The sequence below is a fragment of the Callorhinchus milii genome, unplaced genomic scaffold (genome assembly GCF_018977255.1).
Source record: "Callorhinchus milii isolate IMCB2004 unplaced genomic scaffold, IMCB_Cmil_1.0 Scaffold11, whole genome shotgun sequence".
Lineage (NCBI taxonomy): Eukaryota > Metazoa > Chordata > Chondrichthyes > Chimaeriformes > Callorhinchidae > Callorhinchus > Callorhinchus milii.
Genome location: NW_024704752.1, coordinates 13,126,928 through 13,153,595, shown reverse-complemented (window position 1 = coordinate 13,153,595; position 26,668 = coordinate 13,126,928). Strand labels below are relative to the sequence as shown.

Sequence of the window (26,668 nt, the reverse complement as noted above, 5' to 3'; positions counted from 1 at the left end):
TATTTACCACATATATTACTCCCTTCTCCACTTTGTCTTGGTAGAAGTCAAAGAAAATATCTGAAACAAATCCACATGAAAAAATATGTATTCGCAAAATTTGACAGTAAGGGATAAATTTAGATTCTGAGGAGTAACTCTATTTAACCACTGGGTATATTGTGGCCAGATATGCTGCCATCCACCTACCCACTCTAAGAAGCCACTCACTGAATGCAACCACAGACCAATTGGTAACTCAAAAGTATTCTCTCCACAAATGGGGATCTTCTTTTATGTCTCATTTGTTTGAGGTTTGAGAGATTTAAAGGAAATTAACAGTTGGTAATCTGTGAAATAAAAGGAATTTTTGTCTCAAGGCAGAATTCTACGAACAGGCTGAGATTTATATTTCCAAGGAATGTTTTATAAAACTAGCCACTGAATGTTGTCCAATCGCAAAATCCATTTGTGACACCAGAGACATTGTTGAAACCACTGCAAACGCTTAAGGTTCAAACAGTAACACGGAACATCCCGATAATTGTTCACCTGTTTCAGCAACAACAACAACAAGATTTCATTTATTGAGCGCCTTTCACGTCGGGAGGACGTCCCAAGGCGCTGTACAGTTGGGTCAGTACCCGAGCAGGGGGGAAATGGTCAGGGTGAGGGGAGGGAAGGGAGGGAGCGAGGAAGGGGTAGAGAGTCGAGAGGGGAGCTGAAGGCACGGTCAAAGAGAAAGGTCTTGAGACCGGCCTTGAAGGAGGAAAGGGAGGAGGCGGCGAAGGCACTGGGGGATAGAGTTCCAGAACCTCGGGGCTGAGAGGCTGAAGGCCACCGATGGTAGGGCGGTTGGGGCGGGGGATGTGGAGCAGACCGGAGCCAGAGGAATGGAGGGTATGGGCAGGTAGGTAGGGGATAGTAGGTCGGAGAGGTAGGGGGAGCAAGGCCGTGAATGGCCTTGTAGGTGAGGGTGAGGATCTTGAATTCGATCCTCTGGGGGATGGGGAGCCAGTGGAGGCGAGCGAGGGTGGGAGTGATGTGGTCACGGTGTCTGGTGCGGGACAGTACACGAGCTGCAGAGTTCAGAATGACCTGCAGCTTGTGGAGGGAGGTGCCGGGAAGGCCGGCGAGGAGAGAGTTCCCATAGTCCAGCCTTGAGGTGACAAAGGCGTGGACCAGAGTTTCAGCAGCGCGAGGGGTGAGGTAGTGCCATAGTCTGGCGACATTCCGGAGGTGATGGAAGGCGGTGCCAGTTGTGGCGCGGATATGAGGGAGAAAGGACAGCTCAGGATCGAACAGAACCCCGAGGTTCCTGACGGCTTTGAGAGGTGGAGAGTGCAGCCTTGGATGCTGAAAAGTGTGTTTCTGAGGAATGTATGAGAGTGTGTTTAAGAAGGGTGAGTGCATATCTGAGAATGGTAAGCGGTGGGAGGGGAGACTTTATGACCATTATGTGCTGATCGGTGCTAACTTCGACACAAGTTGCAGCCCTACAGTAGGAACTGGAGTTGCTGAAGGGAAGAAGAGACGTGCCACAGCAAAATAAAACACTTGCTCACAGAGCTACCAGTGACTTCCTCCAACTTAATAGAAAAACGTTTCACTCAATAATTATACAGGCCACATACCTGTATACTTATTGCAAATACCTATATATTGAAAATATATATATGCCGATTACCCTGAAACCCAATCACAATCTGTTCATCATTTAAAACATCACTGAGGCCTAGGGAGGCTAGAAAGAGGAACTGACTACTGGAAATGGAACTACCCTGCAAATGAACCCACATGTCCTTTTCCTTCTTCTTTGTGTCCTGGATGTTCATTTCCTTGCCTCAAGGGGACATATGTTATAGCATGAAACTAGGTAGTATGTTCCAGTACCAAACTTACAAAAAAAGAGAGACAAAAAGAGACTGAAACATCCACAAAGTAACTACTAAATGTCCACTTGAGGTTCTGCTAACATGTTTTTACTGATCCACTTTCACAAAGAAAGATTAACATGCAATGCATAAATGTCTTGCTTCTGGTTACAACGTATACAGCATTGAGTACAATATCCCGTCTATCAAAAGACAGCTGTGATAGATAGGTTCTGGTGAAGGCAGATGGCTCCACAAAAGGATCTAAATGAGTAATTAATTACAATCACTGTTAATCTCTTATGTCGAAACTGTAGATCATTCGTTGTGAAAATGGGATTTAAAGTGATTTTAGGCTCTTACTAATACAACCACTTAAAAAGGTTCAGCAAGACAGAGGCATCAATTCTGCCTTGTTTCATTCTGTAATGGTTCACCACTATTCCTTGACGGTTTGCTAACTATCAAAGGCTGATATGATACTCTCTCTGCCATTTCCCGACCTCTTTAATCACACCAACTTGCTCTGACCAGCAATTCTCGATTCTTCCAAACAATGTCCACACCAAAATGATCATGAAACCTCTGCAGCTAATTCAGTCACATCTAAATGTTGATTTTCTTACCTGCCTGATGTAGTATCAAATCTTCAGAAGACAATTTTCTGGACTACAATTTCATTGATCTTGCAATGAAAATGTGATGCCATTTTTTGTCATTTTTTTTTATTTAGAGGTTTTAAATATAACTTAAAAGGCATGATTGACTAAGTAACAGATACATTTTGGGAACAAGAGAAACAGAAGATGAAGTATATGAAAGTACAATAGCAATGTCACACTTAAGAGCAACAGCCTAAGGATACAGTGGCCTCATAGCAAATTAGGCAATTACAGTTTTACGTTTGTAAGCATAAGGGGGAATTCTCTGATTATCAGTAGATTTACTACTGAGTAAAATGTACTAATCTGCCAAGATTAGTAAATTCACTGACAATTGAGAACCACCCCTATGTTCTCTGAGATCTCAGCATTCGAGATGTTCACTTTCTAGATAGTTAGTCAGGAAACCATCCCGTATCAAAGAAATTTTGTCAAAGCAGGACACAAAATAAGGAACTTCTAAACTCAGATGAACAGTTAGATAAAGTCCACTATTCAATGTTTCCCGAATATCCGGAGGGGAGATGAGTCAAGGTTTTGGGCGAGAAATGTTGGTGAAATCAGATTTTTTAAAAATAGTAACATAACAAAAGTCAAAAGCTGCTGGTTCAGGCGGTTTCAGGCCTCATCCAGACCAAGCCATAATGTGTTTCTGTGTTTTCCAGAACTATGTATAAAATGAAGTCTGGTTACTGCACTGGTCTGAGGTAAGTCCAATAGGAGTACATACTCTTGAAGGTGGCCCATCCTGTCCACTGAAACCACAACCGCTCTTGCTTTGCATCAGACGGCTTAAGACTCCCACCAAATCACTTAGTCACCTATTTTCATGCATTTTTTTCTTGTGCAAGAACTAGTTGTCAAATTTTGGTTTGTAAGAAACGTTCAGGAAGCTGCACCACTTTTTTGAGGAGGATGCGATTTCTTTCCTGATAATGTCACTCTTTTGAAACTTCCTCTTTTGATTTTGGTCATGGTTATAGCAGCTCTGAGGAAAGAGGTAATGAGGGTTTCTAAAGCCTTTTACTGATGGTTCTGGCTATGAAAAGTATGAGGTCCACTGAACTCCAGAGTAAAATCTATAACATTAGCTACCTTCAATTCTCCCTCCCCCTGCTACTATTGTGACCCAGGCCAAAGGTAATTCTTGTTAACCTTTTAGCAACAAATCAATATAATACAGTAAATCCAGATTGTGCAGCCTAACACTGAAAAGGAATTCCATAACCCATTAGTCTAAGCTTGATTCTGAAGTTTTAGTACTACAGTACATCAAATATGTAGTGAAATTGACTATGTACTTGAGCATTGAGTGCCAAGAACAGGGCTGGAGACCCAACATAGATGTGTCTGAGGTTTTGTGGCAAGTTTAATGTGGAGGTTGCTTGAAGCACGTTGAAGGAGATTGAGATTCATAAGAAGATGGTGATGGTTTGGAGCAGAGTAGCAAATCCCCAAGGGATCATTTTGAAACAATATAGAAAGCAGTGAAGAATGGATGACCAATGTTGTATTGTGGCTACATCTAGTCCAAAATCACTGCTCCAAGTTATCCATATAAATCTGAAGTCATCCATAGTCTTTTATTGTAGACAAGGTTTATCTTTTGTCTGGCAGTTCTTATATTCTTAATAATATCTTGTGGTACAGTTTATAGTTTGGGACATGACATGTACATGTGCTTGCCAGGATAATGGAAGGCAAACTAGATGGATCTTGGTCTTCTTTCATCTAACAATTCTTATGTTCTTATCTAAGATTCCTCCTAATAATTTTTTTCATTGATGTCATTCATGCCCAACCTTTGGGTGGACAACTTCTCCAAACCAATATTAGTTCCTAATAACTTCTCTAGAAATATCAAAATACTTCTCTTATTAGCCCCCACACACCCTTCATGTTCACATTCAGTTCCACAACACGAGCTAACTTGATCACGCGCTGTCCATTGCTTCATAGGCAGCAACAGAGGTAGGCTTCTATGTGTGTTCTTAGCAGGTATCTCCTGTCCGGCCTAATGGCCTTGCAAGTGAACAATTCTGTAATTCTTGCCTTTATCCAATGTTTCATAAATAAATGTTTTTTTCTCAGCAGGAATCCTCTCTTAAAAAACACTTGATGTGTTTCTCCCTTTGCTTATGGCTTTGTAAGCAGCTGACAACATGAGCAACATGAGCCTCTGCTGTCCCTGCTTTTCTTCAGTCCAGTTTCACAAGTTTTTAGATTACTGTGCACATGAAACTCAATTATTTCTAAAGTAACTTCAGGGAAGATCAATAAAGATGATTCCAGGATTTGTAATGTTGCACAGGAGGAACAAACTGACTGAAATTCAACATCCAGTTGACACTAAGCAGTCCAATTAGACAAGGCACAAGCTAACTATTTAATTTGGGACATGACATATTTCACACTGGTGCAGTGAGAGATGTTCTCTAGGCATTGAAGCTAAAGCACATTAGATGCAGAGTTGAGGATGATTCAAGCAACTGTATATACTATATCTCTGCTGGAAATGTTTGATGCTGACATTGGGTGTCCAAAATGAGAAAAGTGTTCAATTTTCAACCACTTTGTTGAGCACAGAAGTGCAAAAGTCTGTGTAATCTTGACTGGATAAATATACTCTTGGCATAAAGGTTGTGCAACTGAGAATTTCCCTTTCCCGTCATCCTTATTCTTTTAACTGCTGTCACTCAAACTATGGTTTTTTTTAAAAGCGTTTCATTTTTATATCTATTGCTCATACAGCTGGCTGCACATGTGCAGTAAAAACAGGAAACAAAAGACTTCCTTTGCTGCTTTTAGACAGAGTTCCATCCTGTAAATCACTGAGTTCATTAGGACAGAAAATCTCCACTAAATGCTTTGGTATCATAGCCACAAGGCCTATTCAGAATGTCTTCATTAAGGCCCAGCACCAGACATATTGACATCATTATCTTATTATCAGGACTCACAAGGATCTAGTACTAGATCAGCTAATCCCTCCTTCAAAACAACGGGTATTAATTTAATCATATCCTTAGTGAACTGTCAATTAATTTAATGTGTAGGTGGATTTCCCCCACTGGGCAAATTTACCGTCTGGTGGGGGACTGAACAGTACAGCCCAGTAAAATGGCTATTTGTAGGACATTCCTGTACACAAATTGGCTGCTGAAAAATACACAGTCACTACATTCTGCAGTAAATCATGCAAAGCACTTTGAAAGCTCTCAATGATGTGGTAAGGCACTTTATCAAATGCAAGGATTATTATTAAAGTCTTACATTTAATCCTTGATGTGTACTGAAGTAGTTGGACTTAGCAGCAGTGTGCAACAGGATCAGCAATTGGTCAACTAGTGCGGGGGATTCAAGGTTCCTGTTTCACATCACAATACAGTGCCCCTTCCCTTCTAATATTGAAATGTTCACACCAGCCATCCCTGTTCAGTTAAAGTACAGACAAATCCTTCAAATTAGCCAGTATCTTTTCAACAGTTTTAATGTTTCTGATGTGACTTTCTTTTAAAAATATTTTTTCTCCCATATACATTTCATTTTTATATATTTTCTATGTTGTACACGTGAATATATAGTTTCACAGTTATTCATACCATAAATACTTTTGAATGAGGTCAGCACTGTATATTCAACTTTCATTGGTAGTGAGTGCAATATTTATATCAAGCTTTCAAACAGAGATGAGATTCAAATCCCAGTGTCAATTCTACACATTGTACAGAATCAATATTGTGTACTAGTAATGCATTTTGCTTTTACATATTTGGGCAATGATTTAGAATGCAAGTAAAGAAAACCCATTACACAAATGGTGAGGACACACAGGCCTATTACCAACAACATTAAGAAATATCTTAAAGCAACATTATTCACTTTACATTTGATTTTAGTGATCGGGTAAATCCTATCAACACTCTCTAGTTTTGAGGAAATATTACAAGTGATAGCTGATCCATCTGCAATAATCAATGACTTTGCGTTGATCAAGGAGCTCCACCAGTTCAGTTTGCAACAGTCAAATGAGTTGCCACTTAGAAAAACAATCTGAAGGCTATTCAAGAGTCTCTGCAGCACATCATGTGGTAGAGTGGTTAACTGGTTTTTACGTAAATCCAACATTTTTAGAGCAAGGTTTTTCAGTATAGGTGGAAGACTTACTATAGCATTTTCAGACAAGTCCAAGTTCTGGAGGTTGCTGAAATAGGAGAGGACACTGTTTAACTGGCAGGATGTAAGACTAGTGTTTCTCAAAGATAAGAATTGCAATGATCTGGCAACATCTTGAAATGTCTCTGTGTGGAATTGTATTGCAGTGTTGTATGATAGATCCAGATGGGTTATTGGTGACCCATTAAAAACATGGGCGGGTAGAGACGTCAATCCACAGTTAGATAAATAAAGATATCTCAATGATTTTATATATGCCAACACAACACAGCTCCTGTTTAAAAACCTGGTTTCCTTCTCAACAGGGTCTGTACAAATGAAGATGTTGTTGCGACTGAGATCCACTGTTGTGATCTGCGGCATTTGAGCAAAGAGGTGTGAAGGCACTAATTCCAGTCTGTTCGAACTCAGGTTTAAAAGATTCAGCTTTTCCATCCCATTCTCACCAAAATCTATGTGAGTAAGTTGATTTTGACTGAGATCAATTGTCTGAAGAAAATTAAGAGGATCAGCCTCAGTTAGAGCAAATTTCTTTAAGCAGTTCTGATTGAGGTTTAGAGTTGATAGGGATGTCATTCCTTCAAAGAATCCATAAGGGAGGTATCGAAATGAATTCCGGCTCATATCTAGAACATCTAATGCTGAGCTGTTTATAGAAATTGCCTCATCCCAAAGGTCCACAGATGTGATGTTGGACACGTTGCCAACAATCTGAATAAACTCAACTTTGTTGGAACCAGAGTTGTTCATCAGATCACGATAAAAACTCATTTCATTGTCCGCCAGTAAAAGGGACTTCAGTTTGTTGTGTTTAGGCAAAAGAGGGAAAAATAACAATTTGTTACTGGACAGATCCAACATTTTCAGTTGAAACTCATCGTCTGTTTCTCTGGCTAAAAACATTTCCATGATGTTATGGCTGATATTTAATACTACAATTTGGGATAAACTGAAATCCACAATACAAGGAATGTGATTCTGAGCTAGGTTCAACTTTTTTAAATACTTCAAAGCTTCAAATGTTCCACTCTCAATTTCATAGATATAATTTTTCTCTAAGTTCAATTCTTGAAGCTGGACTAGCCCTTCAAATGAGGAAGGCTCCAATCGCATAATGGCATTTCCAGTCAGCGATAGATATTCCAGTGAGGATAGATTGTGGACAAGGAATGATGCCATATCTTCACTGAGACTGTTCCTTGATAAATCCAGTTTCTTTAAATTTGGGATTGTTTTCAGTGCCAAATGGGTCACTGTATAATGCTTATACATCTGGTTGTTTTCTAGATTTAATTCTTGTAGATTCCTGTTGTTAGAAAAGGCTCCAGACTCAATTAGCTCCATCCGATTGTTTCTGAGGTTCAGTTTGGAGAGCCTTGAGTAAGAAAGAAGTGATTCATTTGTAATCGATTGAACAAAATTTTCGCTAAGATAAAGCTCTTCAGTCTTGGTAGGCAGATCCACTGGTACCCAATGCAGCTTCTTTCCCTGACAGAGTGCGGTAGTAGAAATCTGCAACAGAATTATTATTTCATAAAATTAAAAGTTAACATGAAAACTTCATAAACTGTATAATATCTGAATTGTGAAATATTTTGATCCCAATGTTTTACTTTATCTCTAAAGAGGGAAATCTATCCAGGCAAATAGATGAGCGGTCATAACATTATCATAAACTATTTAGTGTTCCACTAATGGTTCATTAGGTAAACATACTACAAAATCAGAAACCCTAACTAGGTTCCAGCACCCAGGGCTCAGTGCAGTTTCTTTTCTGTAAAACCACAGAGAGTATATGAAAATAAAGAGATTTAGTATAGTGTGTTGTCACATTGAAGGTTTTAACAATAAAGTAAAATGACAGTAGAAGAAAATAAAGCAGGAGGAATTGATAGAAAAAGGGAGTTTAAAATAAATCATAGGAAAAGAAGGCAAAATAAAGAAAAGGCATAAAAACTTTTTATAATAATAATCCATCCTTTGATATAGTGCATTATTGCACCTTATAATTTTGATATTGAAATGATTATTTTCTGCGGATTCAGTACTGCTTGTTTGGGCCTACCCTAAGCAAAACCATAGAGATAAAATCTATGGTGGCTAAACAAAATGTCAATTTTCATATCTCTTAGGAGCTGTGACATTCGAAGCTTTACAAGCAATGATGCATCATAACTTTTCACAATATTACACCCATAAACCAAGACCATAATGTGTAAGCGTCAGTTTGCACACCTATGTTCAATGCATTGGCTCCATAGTGAGAAGGTTTCTAAGAAAACCACAAGGAGGTTCTAAAATTGTTGGGTGTGTCAAAACAGGATGCTCTGTGGCTTTTACTTTAGCAGTTATCAACGCAGCAAATGCACATCATGAAAGGGCGGCTCAGCTCTTGTAGTTTGGAGCATTCAACACCTTCAGCTGGACAGCCAGTCGTTTCTATCGCAGCTCATTGTGAAGGGTGATCATATATATTTTTGTGGTTTGGTCTTACAAGTACACTTTTAGAAATAATTCAGTACCGCTCTGAATCATTCCAATGTGCAGCGTACATCTTTTCAGATAGTATAGATGCATTTCAAGAGGAAGCTAGGCATATGCTGTGATGAAGAGGGGAATAGAAGGAAAGGAGAGGGAGAAAGGAATAGGTTAAGACTCATGGCAAGGACTGTGCCACTCGGCCCAACCAGTCCTTGCCAGACTCTGTTTTCATACTGTACAGTCTTTGTAAATCTCATTTACATACTATCTATCAAATATTAGTAGTCTAAATATATTAGAGTAGAGCCTAGCCGGTAGTAGAGGTCAGTTTCTCCAAGTGTGAGATGTGTCATTTATTATGCTGCTATGTTCTCGGTACTTACTAGATTGCAAATCCTCTGGTGTCGCAAAGTACTAGCTTCCACTTTGCTTTTCACAGCAAACATCGCCAACATAGTTAAGGTCAAAGAGAGACATGGCAACATCACATCCATTCTCACAAGTAGTCCCTGAAATGAAAGATTGATGCACATCAGACACAATCAAATATATCAGGCCCACATGAGACAGTTTTTCACAGCTTGTAATCATGTTTACCAGGATAGAACAGAAAAACATAAGAAAGCTATTTAGCCTGTGAGCCTCACCCTTTCTGTAAGAATGTGTTCTGTTCAATCCATCCTATTATGGATTCTATCACCCTATGTTAATTCTTGAGAAAAAATTCTACACGGTTACTCCCAAACCATAAGCAAACCATCAAAATACAAATTCCATTACATTCATTCGTTTTTACTATTCATGCCTAATCCACTTCTTATGCCTGGGTCACATTTCCCTTATGAACGGCATCACAGGTAACAAGAAGTGCAATGGCATTACTAGCATTCACAAGGCAACAAAGAGAATAATCATATCAAGATATCACTGATAAGGAGTAAGGATCGGGGGGGAAAAGACAGTAAAATCAACTATGGTTCCACTTCTGACTATTATCCGGAGTGCGCTGTTGGGAAATGTGTGGGTTAATAAGATTAAGGTTCCCTTTGATTGGCCTGTAGTTAGATAGTTATTAAGCAAGATCACTACATAGGCTCACACATGAAGAATTATTAATAATAATCAGTGCATTTGATATAGTGCCTTACCACCTCTTCCAGACGTCCCAAAGTGCATCACAGAATATACTGAAAAGTGGATTAACCGTGTAAATGAGGTACTGCAGGACCTTAGCAACTAGAAGCTCGGCAGGAATCAGCCTTCAGGAGAGAGAATTAAGAAAGTAGCAAAGAGGGACAGGGGCAGAATTCCTCTTCCCAAGTTATTTTTCTCTTGTTTCGTGCCTCATACATTCTCCTCCAGCTCTCAAACTTCTGCTGGCGGTGTTCTATTGCCAGCCTACGGTAAGCGCATTTAGGTGGGTAGACATTGACTGACGTCTGATTGCTTCTCTCTCTCTCTCTCTCTCACCCACCCACCACCACCCACATTCAGAGAGGCACTGTTTTCCAAAACCAGGCTAGTTGAGATCAGGTGGTCTTCATGAGCTTCACCCTACCCCGTGTGAACGACTGTAGCTCAGTGGTTACGGCACTCGCCTTGCAAGCGAGACACCTGGCTTCAATTCCAGGCAGGGCGAAACCTTGGGCAAGTTTCCTTACTCCACACGCCTAATAATAATCCCTCCAAAAACAAAACAATAATAAATTGGTCACTTCAGTCCACGACTGTTTGTGGGACACTGCTGTGCGCAATTGACTGCCGCGTTTCACCCACAAGTATACAGTCAATTCATTTTACAGCATATTCTGTGAAGTACTTTGAGACGTCGAGAAGACGTGAAAAGCGCTATATCAAATGCAAGTATTATTATTATTAAGGACGCTATATAAAAGTTGTTGTTGTATGGTTCAAGACTTGTAACGATCTTGGGACATGGGAGGGAAGGTCACAGTTTAGATGGGTGGGGGCGGGGGGGAGGTTTATATAATAATAATTATTATTATTAGGTTTATATAAAGTAAAATCCTGATTATTCCTTCCCCAACATCACCCCATTGTTCCTGTCAGATGTCCAGCAGACGCCCAAATATGCAAGGGATCTGTGTCCTCTTCAGTGGACGACTTCGATGCTTGGACGCCATCAGCTTCTCACAGGAAACCCTTGAAGTGACCAATCAATCAATCTCAATCATTTCAATCAATCAATCGCCCAGCAGCACAGTTCCTGGCGATGCCTGGACCCTTGAACCTTTATCTCCAAATGCCACCACACACCAACAACCCAGAGCTCATATGACAGATAGACAGAGACAGACAGACAGCCCAGCACTCGCATGAAACCACATCAGGTCGACATTGAAACTGCGGCGCAGCAGGGAATGTCTTTGAACTCCTCTCGAATGGGAAGGAAGCAAATCGATGACAAAGAAACTTGGGCAAAAACTCAAGACCGAATCACAAGACAGTTGTGCTGTCACAAGCCGACAGCTGGGGTGCGGAGGGTGGGGTGGTGGGGGGTGTTTAGTGATTACAGGGCACCAGCCTCTGAAATTGGATACACTGGTCATTTCAGGGGCTGAGTTGGGAGGGGGTTTGTGGGGAAGGGAATGAATGATTTAGGGGGTACTTGCCGAGTCGGTGTTGCTCAGGAAGAGCCGGGGGTTTGGGGTGGTGGTGAGGGGCGGGGGGGTGATGCGTGTGTGTGTGTGTGTCGGGGTGATGGTCAGAGGGGACCCCCACCAGCCTCTCAAGTCATTTGTAGGGAGGGGCAGGACCAGAGCTCTGCCTGGAGTCTCAGCTCCAACATCTCTGCTCGCTCATCACTCCCTCCAAAGGCGCAGCTCCAGTTAATAAAAAAAGAAAAGAAAAAAGAAAGTTTGTAACGGAAACGGAGTCACACACACCAGCGGAGTCGGTCTCTGCTCTGCTGTGAAACCAGCCCCCACCAAAAAATAAAAATAAAAAAAATAAAAATCAAATAAATTCAGGCATTAAATAACTTTGCAAAATTACGAACACTTCCCCTAACTCCCCCCCCTCCACAAATAATAATAATAATAATCATAATCATAATAATGTGAATTGGTTACAGATGAACTTTGCAGCACCAAACAGGATTAGGGGTTGGAGGGGGGAAAAGTGAAACAAAAAAAAACTCTTGTCTTAAATAGATTTAACGTTGCATTCATTTTCCTTATATATATATAGAGAGAGAGAGAGAAGATAACAATTTAAACAAACATAGCAAAGGCAGAACTCACACTCACAACTCACATTTTCTGTTTTTTACTCTGCAGCCGGCGATGGGTTTGCAAAAAGTCAACGCAAATACAAAATTCAGGCTCTTTTACATCAAAACCGCAGATGGTAATCAGCAAAGTCCTCAAATGACTGCTCTGGCAGAGAGGTCAGATCTCGGCTGAGTTGAAAGCGGATCCTGCAACCTGATGATAGGATTGACTGAGGGAAGGGGTGGGTCGAGTCTTTTGGTGTTGTTCATTTCCCCCCCCCACACACACACACTCATGCTCCCCTCCCCACCTCAGTGTAACCAATGACATTGGTTGGTTCCACAACCACAAGCTTCAATAATTACAGTAAAAGCCAACGTGAATATTTTTCAATTGTACTGTACTAAAGTCTCTTCTCAGCTGAGAGTGTTTGACGGGCAAGTTAGAGTACGGTTGGTCATGGTGAGGTGCAGAGTGAGATAGAGAGGGGGAAAGATGAGTGTTAAACCTAACTCATGTTATACTCATCATCAGACTGTTTTAAGTGCAATGTAAATGAATCTAACCCTGGGTCTAACCCTTGCTGTGTCTGACCTGGGAGTGCTGATAAAATACTGTAGTGTAGGAGCGCTTTAATGCACAGGGTGTTCACAAAGTCCTGTTATGCCTCTTGTTTTTTCTTGCAATGAATTTTTTATTTTCGGTGGCAGACTAGTCAATGTCTGATACTAGTAACTTCCTCGTCACTGATTCCATCCATGTTAGGGGAGATGTGGCATTTAACATGGGCAAGGATCATTATCTGCCATGAAAATCATGGGGCTCACACTCACACACAGGATCCTCTGGATGTCTAAATACAGCGAAACACTTGTACTGAATACAATTCAGTACTTCTAAATACAATTATCGTCATTCTTCCGCATGATTCAGTTGTTGGTCAGTGCGTTGTATAATGATCCGTGCCATGTTCAGTGAGACATCTTCTGTAACATGGATGGAGTGATGTTACTGGTATCAGAGATTGTTACACTCAACTCATTTGCAATGGAGAGAAAAAAAATTCATTGTAAGAAAAAAACTTGGGGGTAACAGGACTTTGGAAACATTATGTAGAATGACAAAGACTAAAAAATAGATATCTCAGAGAGGATCGTATAAAGGGAGAATAATTAAACATGTTTAGATCTGCCTTTAGACAAAAGGCATAGATCCAAGATTGTGAAGAGCAAGTTTAGTGTGGACATCAATAAGTATTTCTTTACCTACTGTAATAGCAAGACCAGGTATTCTAGCAGAATGAGATCAACTGAGGCAATGGGCCTTCTTAGTCTAATCCTCTTGGGATCTGATGATTAGTTTCCTCTCTGCCATTGGCTATAATATACCAGAGGCTTTTGCAAACTGAATGAAGCATTTGGAGGAAGGGTGATGGAACAAGATAATAAAGACATGGGAACAACAGAATAGGCGTCTGAGAGGAGAAAGGAAGTTTTAAAGAAAAACACTGAAAGGGGAAGGACAAGGGCGTAAGATGCCAGGAGACGTGTCTAAAAAGAGGAAGAAAATAAATTTAAAGCTTCCTTTCTCCTCAGAATAATGCGAGTTTGAATTCAATGAGTTGAAAGTTTAAAAGTTGCTCATACCACAGCCATATCAAAGAGTTAATTGAAACAGGCCTGTGTGAAAAACAGACAACAAGTGGAGCAAAGTACACAAAGCGAGGCTCAACAGGAATTAACACTTGAGGTGTTCAGTTATCAGCAAGAAAGCAAAATGAGCTGAGAAAGGCATTGTGTTTTCTCACATTTCACAGAAATTTTCATTTGAGTATAACCGCGGCTGCCTATCATAGAGAAGATCTTGAACAGGATGGGCGGACACCAGAGATAGACTACAGTTTCACCAACTGAGCAGCAAATTATGTTTAAACTGATGCTGACAAAAAAAATTGAAGCTAAGTTTAAAATAATCTTGTAAAGTGACTTGTGGCAGTGGTAAAATATTTTCTTTTTTTAAACTCTGAAATCAAACAGATAAGCACCCATAAGCACCCAGCCACATATTCTTTGTTCAACGCTAATCTATAATGTTTTGAACCCACCAGGACTCCCCACGCACCACTTCTATGCAACCTCAGAGTTGTTCATCATTTTCCCCCTGTTCTCCTGAAGACACTGATTCAAGTTGGAGGAAAGTTTTACATGCTCAGAAGCCCTTTAACATCTTACCCAAGTAACCCTTCTTACCGCTTCATGCCAGACAGCGAGGGTGGGTAGATTTCCACTGTAGGAGGCTTCATACAAGTCCGCTGTTTAACTGAGGTCATCTGATTGTCATCAGGAGTGGGAGCGTTGGGTGATTTTTTTTTCTCTACCCAATTATAGCGCTCCACCACCAATGCTGCCTGAAGGGAAATGGAAGCTGATCTAATAACATCCTTTAAAGCGAGAAGTAGATAATTATTTTGGGAGGACAAGTTTGCAGGGCTATAGGGAAAGAGCGGGGGAGTGGAATTGATTTGGTTAGCTCTTTTAAAAGAGCCAGCACAGATACGATGAGCCAAATGGCCTCTTTCTGCGCTGTATAATTCTGTGATGAGCCAACTCAGTGCAGAATGGAAACCGGGCCTGAGATCTGCCTGAATGGCTCAGCATCACAGTAAAAAAACATCTATTTGAGAGGGTAGTTGAGTGACTCATCAATTCTCTATCTGTCTGATGTCTCATTGACTGTCCGCTGCATGGTCTGTCTGTAACCAGAAAAAAGGAAAGGTTTATCATTGCAGGGTTAAGCCGTTGTTAGTACTTTACAGCCACAAGGCTCCAGTGCAAAAATGGGCAACTACCGTGTCTCACATTCAGCAATAAACAGGAAGATGAGACTCTAGTACAGCAAAACAGAGTAAACAGAGGTTCCTGTAGGACTATACACCAGTACAGAAATAGGCCACAATCTGAGGCTCTAGTGCAACACTGGGTAACAACCAAAGGGCCCAGTGCAACTATAGCTCACTGCATAAGGGCTTCAGCGCAGCAGTGAATCCCAGCCTGAAGCTTCAGTACAACAGTAAGTCACGGCCTGAGACTCCAGTGGAGCTGTAGATCACAGTCTGATCTTGCCATCTGAGTTTCCAGTCCAGCAATAGATCTTTGTCTGTTTGACAGTCTTTTTCCATTTTAGAATTTACAACACAAAGCTTCTGTAAGTATATTTCTTACTTGTTGACCATGGCTATTCACACAGAATCTTCAGGGTAGCAGCCTTCAAATGTTGCTATCACTCTACCTATAGTGTTCCTATATCTTGCAGCAGTTTCTATGTAGATAAGATCCTGACTGGACTATATGGGCTATATGGGGAACATTATGCAGAAGTGAGAAAAGGAGCTCTGAATCAAGCTCCCATATGACTGCTTTTCAGAGGTTCTGGAGAGATTATCTGCCTCTCCAAAGCTAACACCTACTTTGCACGAACATCATCTGCCAAACAGTTGAATTCTGCATGGTTCTCAGGGCATAAAAAAATGGAGGGGAATAAACATACATTAACAACAAAAGAGAGCCCCCTTTTGTCTCAGTCTTTGTATGTGGAGCACTTCCTGCTGCTGCTCTAGTACTGTCCTGAGTTGGCACCCAGGTGCTAATACTGCTCACTGTACAAGAAAGTATTATATGTTATTAATAATACATTCTGTCAAACAAAAATTATAGACAGTTCATGAACACTGCATTTGTTAATTAATTTGAGACGTCGAGAAGACGTGAAAAGCGCAAGGATTATTATTATTATAACTTGGAGCTGCGATACTGAGGCACTGAATCCCATTCGCAAGGGCTGGCTATAAACTCTATCCTCAACCAACACTTATAAAATGTTCCCTGCATCCACCTAAAGGTGAATATCTCAAAGCTCATCTAATTTAATCGCTGTCAAGTAAAATTAGCGTCAGCCTGACTCGATGTTAGCACAGTGGGTTTAAGCCCCATGTCAGGACTTGGAATCACATCGTCAAAGCTGACACTCTACTGCAGAGCTGGGGGTGTGCTGGCTTTGGAAGAAACATTAAACTGAGGTCCCGTCTTCTTGCTCAGTGGGCATCAAAGATCTCACTGCACTGTTTGAAGAGAAGGGAGTTTCTCACGGTGTCTCAGCCAACAAATCACTCAAATAAACTCGGTCACACACTTCATGGCTGTGTGTGGAACATTGCACAACTGGCTGCCGCGTTTCACCCACAAAATAGAGTCAAACCACTTCATAGTATATCCTGTGAGGTGTTTTGAGTTGTCTCGACGACACGATAAGGCGCTATATCAAATGCAAGGATTATTATTATTTATTATAGAAGAAGAAAATTGTGCCATGATTAGCAGCACAAAGGAGAGAGGAAAATATTTATTGGAGCCTCAAACAATGCACTATTGCTGCACTGGAACCTCTGGCTGTTACCTAATGTTGTCTACTGTTGATCCACTTTTAATGGCTATGCTTTCACCCACCACATCCCAAAACTCTGGAATTTTGTGCATTATTCCCTTCACCTGTTTCCCTCTTTGACTGTTCCGATAGTCATTTCCCCTCTCGGCATCAAGTTCCGTCACTGTTAAGTGCTCCAAGATGCTACTCTTATGAAGGATACTATATGATTGCAAGTTATATTGTTGTTGGGATGAAATCTCCTATCTTATAGAGATATCATGAGAGGAAAACTTGGAACAAGCATGAAGCATCAGACTTGCTCACCCCCCTTACCACACAGAACATGTCCTATCATGGACTCCACCTGCTCCGTCTCCTAAACGAAAGCTCTCCACGTGTAGAGTGTATGAACCTGAAAGGCAATCAAGCAAATCTGCAGCATCATCTTCCATTTCTCATTCCTACTGTTCAAACTTGGTCTTTCTTCCACGAGCAACATCTTGGGAAATAACATCAGCACCTTGGGCGTCCTTCTGATACGATAGGCATTATATAAATGTGATTTGTTGTTGTTCATGAAAAGGGATCTCTATTATTCATAAGAAAGTTAAATATGCCATAGATTGGAGGCATTACAGATCAGTAGGTAACAGCACAGTTTCAAATTGAGCATTGAAAATTGCAAAGAGTTGTGCATTGTGAGGAAGCCATTAATTTGCAAATCAGATTCTGACTTCAAAGAGAAACCTCTTTTGCAGTTTGCAAAATTTTGTATCAAAAGTACAACAAAAACAAATTACATTTGCATAGCACCTTTCACATCAGGAGGATGTCCCAAGGTACATGCATTGTTTGTTGGAGGTAAAGCCCTCTCCTGTTTCTATTAGTCTGTCATTGAGACCTGCCAGACCTTTCGATCATCTTTGTTTTATGCTGTCTTTAAGAAAGTATCCACACGCTCTTCAATCAAATCAGTTTGAACATCGTTCGGATGTTCGTTGGTGTCTGTTTCCTGTTTTTCTAATGGAGGTTTCATTGAGTAATTTGGTGCATTCAGTCAGAGGCGAGCATGACAAGGACAGATGTTTACATTAGAGGATATGGGAAATGGCAGGGAAATGAGGTTAGAGTAGTTAGTTCCAGTAGAGGAGTTAATACCAGCACAGACACAATGGGCCAAATAACATTCTTCTGTGTCATAGTTTAGTGAACTGCTATAACATGGAATATAGTGCACCTCCCCATCAGGTGATTCACCAGCTATATAGGGATCATTGAGAAGGAGAGGGCAGAAATTACAGAAACAGTATAACCCCTTAAATGTAACCTTCTTCTCTGGTCCCACACAGATTTGCTGAGGTGACTTCATACCATGGAACAATATGAAGCAGTTATTCTGCTAAACAAATCACACAGCTCCTTTACACCACGGTGCAGATGGCTGCTGGGCTAAAGATGAGCAAAGTTCCATCAGAGCAATATCAAATCTTCTAGAAACCATTGCACAGGTGGTTTGTCTATGTTGTTCACGTCTGATATAAACTCTGTGTCTGGGGATGGTTACGAGGTTTACTACGGATCTGACCATGAACTTCTAATCCGCTTTGTGACTCTATAACTCGTGGCTTTTCAGGTTAGGTGGCTTGTGGGATGGAGCTGGTAAACCACTCCCACAAGTAGTGCATCCTCTTGACATCTCGTTGCAGGATCAAAGAAATGTGCAGAAAGTAGACATAATCAAGGGTTTTATGTGCATTGCTCACTATACACAGGGAATATATTTCACAGATACAATTAAATATACTGTTTCTATATACACATTACCGTGTCTATATACAATTACAGATATAGCCTATTTGATAGTTTCAATCTGTGTACAGCTAAGGTTTCACTATCAGCTACAAATATAACCCCTGTATAAGCTATCCAAACTGTTTGAATCAGTTACATGTACTGTCATGCCTTATATAACTATATTATTAATGTATTCTGTATACACATACTTCTTTATTTAACTACAGCAAATCATCTCTACAAATATACTCTTTGTATCAATATACACCTGTAACTCTGTGTACAACATAATGTGGCTTACTTTTCTTTGCACCTGGCATTCACTATACCCAATCTGGAAATACTTGAAGCCTTAATGAAACTTCTGCTTTTGCTTATCCTAAAATTGATTTCTGTATATGACTGCAGCTCAGTAAACATCCCTTAACACCAATTTGCACAACTAGTGGATTCCTAATTTCAGCTCAAACCCACTTCACCTATTTCCAGTCAATTTAATCTAGATGTCTTAATGTTGTCAAATTCTATTTACGCTTTAACTTAAAAGTCACTTTTACCTCAAAGCAAACACTCATCATAAGGGGAGCAAAACATGCCACACATCCCTAAACACTTTAGAAACTAATAGCAGCAGACAAGGCTACTGTCTACCTAGCAAATTTCTCCCTCTTTTCAAAGGTTCACCCTGAGGTTTAGTTTATTGGATGCTGTATGAGTCTAGAGATTACATTGATTGTTTGAAATAATCTTTTTGCTAATCTTCATCAAAATCCCTTTTATAATTTTAAACACCTCAATCACATTACACTTTAATCCTCTCAAACGTTACCCTCAAATTGTCTTCTCAACTCATTGTTCTCAATTCAACTTTGTTGGCACAGGGTAGCTGCATGACTGCGTCTATAATATTCACGTAATTTCTAAGCAATTATGTTTTGTGAAGCACTTTGAGACTTTTGTTATTAAGTGAAAGGCACGATAAACATGATTTATTATATAATCCAAATGTATTTAGCCTCTCCACACAGCTAAATCCATTAACCCCTACATTTCTTGTTTCTTTAATGAGCATTCTACTATAATTGAGTTAAGCTGTAAATTATGAGTTTTGTGATGTGCACAGTACTGTTTAACTACCAATAGAGGGTGATATTGCAAATAAATTTTGTGAGCACTGTATTCCGAGCGCTTTCAATCATCACTCAATTTGCATTGTCAGATGTATTGAGCAGAGGCCAGACCCTAACTCTCACAGAACAGAAGGGACAAAACCAAAAGGATAGCTGAGACAGAAGTCTACTCAGACATTTTTTTTTGCTAAGGTTTCAGTGACGCCCATCTATCTGCAAGTGGCATATAGTGCAGGGTGTGAAGGGGAGAAAAATACAACATACCAACAACTTGCATTTATTTTGCACCCCTCACACAGCGTAGTATCTCAGAGCTCTTGAGGGGTTTACAATAAGAGCAAAATAAGTGGGTAACTTAAGAAAAAAATATACTTTTTAAAAAAAATCCCAATATCCAAGTAATGTCCTTGAATTTAATCTTAAATTGGAACCAGATTGATTTAAGCTAAGTGTTTGCTATTGAACTTCCTGCCTTGGTGTAGGATACCTATGAATTTACGTAGTACAAGCACTCATTCCTCCTTAATAACTTTGGTGGAAAATGCTACCTATTTCGACAGGATTCGGCCACTCTTCGCTCCAGATTTCCGTACCCTAGCAAGAGGCATGTTAAAATCAGAGCCTTTATGCATTTTATTTGCAAGACAATATTTTTTTCATACAAAAATCCTACAATTCAGTTTAAAATGATTCACAGCAATTAAATAAATTAATGACGGATATTTTACAAACAAATGCTGCAAATAGCTGAGAATCATGTTCAAACCACATATCAGATGTGTGTATATATGGACATATACACACACTCAACATACATATATATGTTACAAACACACATACAGACAAACACATACATAAGAAAAAAAATAACTAAGTATTCAAACAATATTACGGCAACAATGAACTTTTTATCGTGGGTTTAAGGCTTTGTACCAGACAGAAAGTCTCAAAAACCCGTGGCTTCACATTCATAAGTATGTCAATAAATAACCTTCCCATGTTCAGTTTGAAAATGTAGTTTAAAAAGTGTCCATTAGCTTAGCTGTTACTGGAAAAACCTTTCTCCACCATCAAATCAAATGCTTTAAAAAGAACTCCAGTACCGGGCCTTAATTGTGTCATAGCTCTTATGCAAACCATCAGATCGTCCTGCAAAATTAGCTTGTTCTCTCACTTTAATTGTGTCATAGCTCTGAGATAGTCTTGCAAAATTAGCTTGTGCCTCTGGAAAACCTCTTTAGGGTCAGACTATTAAGATGAATCAAGAGTATTTTGAATATTTCTTCTTATAAGGACTTTCTGAAACACATTTCACATTAAGCTCCATTTGTGTGAAAGGACAGGCAGTATTTCACTTGAATGCTGGATTCTGGTGGCACACAATATTTTGGTGGAATCCCGAGGCTCAGTGGTTAGAGCACTCGCATCACAAACGATAGACCTGGGTTCGATCCCCAGCAAGGCGAAACCTTGGGCAAGTTTCCTTACTCCACACGCCTGATAATAATCCCTCAAGAAAAAATAATAATAATTTGGTTACTTCAATCCATGACTGGTTGTGGGACACTGCTGTGCGCAATCGGCTGTCGCGTTTCGCCCACAAAATATACAATTCATTTTACAGTATATTACATAAAGCGCTTTGAGATGTCAAGAAGAGGTGAAAAGCGCTATATCAAATTCAAGGATTATTATTAATATCAGTCTTGCTGAACAGATTAAACAATTGATCTCGATTACTGTATTTGACACCGCTGAGTTCATACAGAGCTGGATAAAGCTACCCTGGGCCTGATGATATGGCTGGTGCAATCATTAATCAGCATACACTAATAAAAATCCGAGCTTGCAGCTGCAAATGGAAATTGATAATTACACTTATAATGTATGTTTGAATTGCATGCAGCAATGAAACAAAATATATCCAAGTATATGAAAAACAGACAGTGAAAATCCAAAATGAAAATAAAACAATGGAAATATGCAGCAGGTCAATCAGGATCCAAAAGAGACCAACTGCTTAAAGTTTCATTAAGAGCTCCATTCTGATGAAGTATGCACCTAATATATTAACCAGACTATTATCATTATATTCTCTTATTTCAGCCAAGGCAACAGAATACTGGGTTCACATTTGTCTGGTGTTAATGCTGCAAACCATTTTGCAAAATATTTCAGTTTCCTTCACAAAAGAAACACAGAAATATACTATCCAGAAATATCCAGTCTTGTACAAACATAGCAGCAAATGATAATGTCAAATAATAACAAATATTACAATATCTTCTTTCAAATACAGATTGACCTGTTGTGGATTTGCAGCATTTTCTGTTCTTTACAATTATCCATTTTAAAAAATAGGAAAAGGTTGACATTGCTAACATCAAAAACATTTCAAATCTGTCAGTAACTTTACTATTCTGGTATTGCAATGATGTGTGGTCATCAGTCCACTTTGCAATGCAACTCCAAAGAACTTGCATAACTATAATGCCTTTATCTGGAATATCTCAAAGCACTTTACAGTTATCAGATGTATTGGCTATTTTTGCAAGCAAACTTAATGGTAAAGTTTAGATCATCCCCAATCTTTCCCCAATCTTCACCAGCTTGTGGTCTGGGAAATCTGAGTGACACTGGACAAGTTAAAAAAAACTCAATCAGCGGTTAATCTGCCCTTGATTGGACAGGACTACACTACTGATATTGGCACAAATGAACAGAAACTTACAACATGCCTTTGTAAAACTGACCTGAAACAGCAGCAACCAAAAAGGGGGGAAGAAAGTCATTTTTACTATAACAAGGCAACCTACACCGCTGTTTGTCGAGAACCAGCTATGCCAACTGACAGCAGTAAACCCAGTCCACACACCGGCGTACAAAGGGACAAAAGTAACATTAACAACTGCATACTTGCTGGTTGTGCTACTTTCATTCATGGAAGCACTTTACTGATGTGCAGAGCCAGCAATTCTACCTCTCTCCAGCTCGAGTTGCACAGAGCAACCTCGGCACCTCTGGAATCGATGTTGATATGATGCTGCCATCCTCCAAAAAGGACATTTAATACGATTCTGGTTCATCCGGCAGTAATAATCAAGAACGTTTAAAAAAAATCTAACCTTTGTTCCATTCAATTAAGATAAGATGATTTTCTCCACCCCTCCCAACTCTGGGAGGAATGTTCCTTAAAAAAATACAATTAAAGGTTTATAACGATAATCTTAATTATTGTTCACACATCACATTCAGACTCCCCGCCCACAATAATATTGAAATTGTATAGAGGCATATTACAATTGAACAAAGAAGACAGATAGGTCACCACTACACACTACCCAGACATATATACAATGGAGATCCAGCCGCGTCTCTTCTGTTCATCAGCCCTCGCTCCTTACGCCACTGCACACTGTTGCTGTGACTACCCAGAACATGGCCAGACTGTCCATGCCATCTATGCAGTTTATTCAGTTTCCAGCAATAAAATAGCTCATGCACAGTATCATTATCATCAGCCATCCAGCGGTTTCCCCAGATATACCATCGTCACTTCGGTGTTGCCATACACCGCCGAAACCGCTGGATATAGGGATGCCTTTGGCAAACCTCGAAACGCTATGCCAAGGAACTCATAGCCTCGTTCAAATGCTAAAGTCTTGTCTTCCATGTCAAGAATGACACGTATTCTTTCCCCAATCTGAAAGAAAACAAATAAAAAAAAACAAAGAATTAGGACAAAACAGTTTTCAAAAACTATTTGATTAAAAACAATTTTCTACTTTTGATATAACTGCCTCATTTATATTAGCACCGCCACCAGTATAAACCAATAATAATCCTGAGCTCTAGCTTATCCAGGTTAAATTCCATCTGATATTCCTTAGCCCAACCATTCAATTTGTCTAGATCTCTTTAGAAACTGCCAGTTTCCTGGCACTAATCATTTGTCTCAGGATAAGCAGATTCTGTGGTTTTAATTTAACCATGCCTCTGGCTATTGTTTGCGTGTCAGAGCACAGCACTCCGAGATATCATCGTACATGAAGGGCACTATACAAATGAAGGTTGTTGCTGTGTGCGAGCCTTGATGGAGATTTTCAGCAGATCATACCTCAGGGGAATTACAGCCTAACCTGATCCCAACAACAACATTGTTGCTATCTCATGTGAAAGGGTGCATTTATCATGTGGGATAGCATCTTGGAGCACTGAGACAAATTATACATATGAACACCTCTGAATAACAGCCAGGAGCAGGAATCCTGGTCAATTTTCCCTTGCCTAAATAGAGATGCTGATGGCAATCGTATATTCTAGAATACTCTGTCTGAGTTCAGCCCAAGTCTGATCAGACCGAAATAGCTCGAAAACCCAGTGACATTCATTGCTGGGATCATGCCAGTCATTGAGCCGTTCAAAGGAAACAACATCTGACAAATCGATGAAATATGTGGAAAATTTCAAGACTATGAGAGAACTTTAGTGGATCCTAACCTCATGGAGCGCGGTGTTCGACCCAAACAATCTGAACTTGTTGAAATTTACAGCTCAATCTCCTGAGAGCACAAATAAGGACTCCGCAAAATTTCCTTTGTAAATTGGTTAACTATCGTCTTTTATTTGTATGTTCCTTTCAGTTTGCTTTCCCTCCTCTTATTGCTAACATAAGGCAACACTAGCAACAGGAAGCAGTCTCCCCAGCGCCAGGCCAGCTGCTTTCTCTACCCCCTGAGGTACATTCTCCCAAAATCAAGCCAACTGTTGCCCAACTCAACAGTGTGGCCTCCCCTTCGGCCAACTCCATGCCCACTCATCCCAGCTCTTCCACAAGCCTTTTCGCTCTACTTGTACCTTTCTCTGCTCTATTCCCCCCCTCCCTCTCCTTGTATATATGTGCCCCATCTCTGCCCTGTTCTCTTCTGTATATCTACCCACATCCTTGCAGTTCACCCTACACTCTCTCTGTCCTTATCTCTCTGATGTCCCCCCCCCACCCCCGTATATCTATTTACTCTCTGTGCCCATCTCTGCCCTGTTCTCTCCTGTATCTACCCACTCTCTGTGCCCATCTCTCTGCTCTGTCCCCCTCCCCTCTGTATATCTACCCACTCTCTGTGCCCATCTCTCTGCTCTATCCCCCCCCCTCTGTATATCTACCCACTCTCTGTGCCCATCTCTCTGCTCTATCCCCCCCCCCCTCTGTATATCTACCCACTCTCTGTGCCCATCTCTCTGCTCTGTCCCCCCCCTCTGTATATCTACCCACACTCTCTGTGCCCATCTCTCTGCTCTATCCCCCCCCCCTCTGTATATCTACCCACACTCTCTGTGCCCATCTCTCTGCTCTATCCCCCCCCCCTCTGTATATCTACCCACACTCTCTGTGCCCATCTCTCTGCTCTGCCCCCCCCCCCCCTCTGTATATCTACCCACACTCTCTGTGCCCATCTCTCTTCTCTGTCCCCCCCCCACCCACCCACTCTGTCTACCTACCCACACTCTCTGTGCCCATCTCTCTTCTCTGTCCCCCCCCCACCCACCCACTCTGTCTACCTACCCACACTCTCTGTGCCCATCACTGCCCTGTTGCCGCCCCCCTCCCCTCCCCACCACCCCTACCCCCCCACCCACACCCCCTCCCCCCTCTGAGGAGGGGTGGTGGTGGAGGGAGTGGAGGGAGTGAGGAGGGGAGGGGAGGCCCCCCCCCCCGGTCATATATCTACCTCCTGTGTGTGCCCATCCCTCTGCCATCCCTCCGCATCGCCTCTGACCTGGTACTTGGGCGCGTTGTTGCACTGCGGGAAGTTGCCGCTCAGCTCGCCGTTGTGCAGCAGGTAGTTGTCCACCAGGTTCCAGCCCCAGCTCTGGTCGTCGCTGCCCAGCAGCGCCACGTAGCCCTGGCACTGCATGGGGGCGCGCTTGGTGGCCACGCCGATGACGGCCACGGTGCCCAGGGGGCCCTCCCACCAGATCTCCCAGGCGTGGCGGCCCTCGGAGAAGCCGATGTGGGCCCGGGCCCCGTCCGTGCTCTGGGCGATGGGGTTGCGGTGCAGCGTGAAGCCGTTCTTCTTGATGTAGACGTTGCGCGAGCAGTCGCCGGGGCTCCAGGCGTGGCGCAGGGCCCGCAGCTTGGCCTTGTAGCTGCCCAGGCTGCACAGCACGTCGGAGCCGGCGGCCTCGTCGGCCAGCAGCCGGCCGCACAGGCCCCGCCACACCTCGCTGTTCTCGTCGGCCTCCAGGCAGCGGCGCCAGTGGCGGCAGACCAGCGAGCAGCTCAGCAGGTCGGGCAGCTCCAGGTAGGAGAGGAGCTGCTCCAGGACCCGGGCCGGCAGCCTGCCCGCCGCCATCTTGGTTGGAGAGCTGGGCGCTGGGCGGGTGGGGCGGGAAGAGGGCGGGGCCTCGCCCGCGAGCGGCGCGGGTTTGTAGCCCAATAAATAGCCCCACGTGTGATTCACGTGTCCCGCCCCCCCTCCTGTGTTTGTCCTAATGCAATGATTATTATTATTATTTTTTTTTTTTGGGGGGTGGGGGGTGGGTAGGATACACCAACCCCCATCCACACACACACACACATACACCACACCCCACCCACCCATCACCCCAAGCGCTCCCCGGGACGCTACCCTGAGACAGGAGCGTTATATAAATAATAATAATAATAATAATAATAATGATGATGATGCTTTTGCATTTGAAGTCGCGCCGTATGATCACGTTCTTCGAGACGTCCGGAAAGCTCTGCGCACTCCGCTGTGAGGTGAACGGACTGTCACCTTTCGTGGGAGGAACGCGGCAGCCGGTGGCCCACGCGCCGGGTCCCACGAACGGTCGTGGATCGAAGTGACCCGATTATTATTATTATTATTATTATTTTTTTTTTAAAAAGAAACACACAAAGGAATTTTTAAATT

The 26,668-nt window shown here is 41.6% G+C and overlaps 2 protein-coding genes across 4 annotated transcripts; both read right to left on the bottom strand.

The window, feature by feature from the left end:
- Positions 1-5,874: 5,874 nt before the first annotated feature.
- Positions 5,875-12,616, bottom strand: nrros (negative regulator of reactive oxygen species). 3 transcript variants are annotated; one of them, XM_007887017.2, is made up of 3 exons: positions 12,442-12,616; positions 9,556-9,681; positions 5,875-8,203 (listed from the first exon to the last, which is right to left on the bottom strand). In XM_007887017.2, the coding sequence occupies exons 2-3, from the start codon at positions 9,664-9,666 to the stop codon at positions 6,248-6,250; spliced, it is 2,067 nt and encodes a 688-aa protein (XP_007885208.1). In that variant the 5' UTR covers positions 9,667-9,681; positions 12,442-12,616; the 3' UTR covers positions 5,875-6,247. The 3 variants fall into 3 exon arrangements, with proteins under 3 accessions (XP_007885208.1, XP_007885202.1, XP_007885218.1); XM_007887011.2 differs by having other exon boundaries at positions 12,449-12,616; XM_007887027.2 differs by lacking the exon at positions 12,442-12,616 and adding an exon at positions 11,226-11,266.
- An 8,794-nt stretch (positions 12,617-21,410) lies between these two features.
- On the bottom strand, positions 21,411-26,104 carry fbxo45 (F-box protein 45). Its single transcript, XM_007889714.2, has 2 exons — positions 25,529-26,104; positions 21,411-23,454 (listed from the first exon to the last, which is right to left on the bottom strand). Exons 1-2 carry the CDS (start codon positions 26,102-26,104, stop codon positions 23,269-23,271), a joined length of 762 nt encoding a protein of 253 aa, XP_007887905.1. The 3' UTR covers positions 21,411-23,268.
- Between the last annotated feature and the right edge of the window lie 564 nt (positions 26,105-26,668).

Excerpts from the sequence above, each read along its gene's own strand:
- fbxo45 (XM_007889714.2), bottom strand. The coding sequence starts at position 26,104 with ATGGCGGCGGGCAGGCTGCCGGCCCGGGTCCTGGAGCAGCTCCTCTCC. Across the intron at positions 23,455-25,528 it reads ACAACGCGCCCAAGTACCAG|ATTGGGGAAAGAATACGTGT; the intron begins GTCAGAGGCGAT and ends GTTTTCTTTCAG.
- nrros (XM_007887017.2), bottom strand. The coding sequence starts at position 9,666 with ATGGATGTGATGTTGCCATGTCTCTCTTTGACCTTAACTATGTTGGCG. Across the intron at positions 8,204-9,555 it reads ACCAGAGGATTTGCAATCTA|ATTTCTACTACCGCACTCTG; the intron begins GTAAGTACCGAG and ends ATTCTGTTGCAG.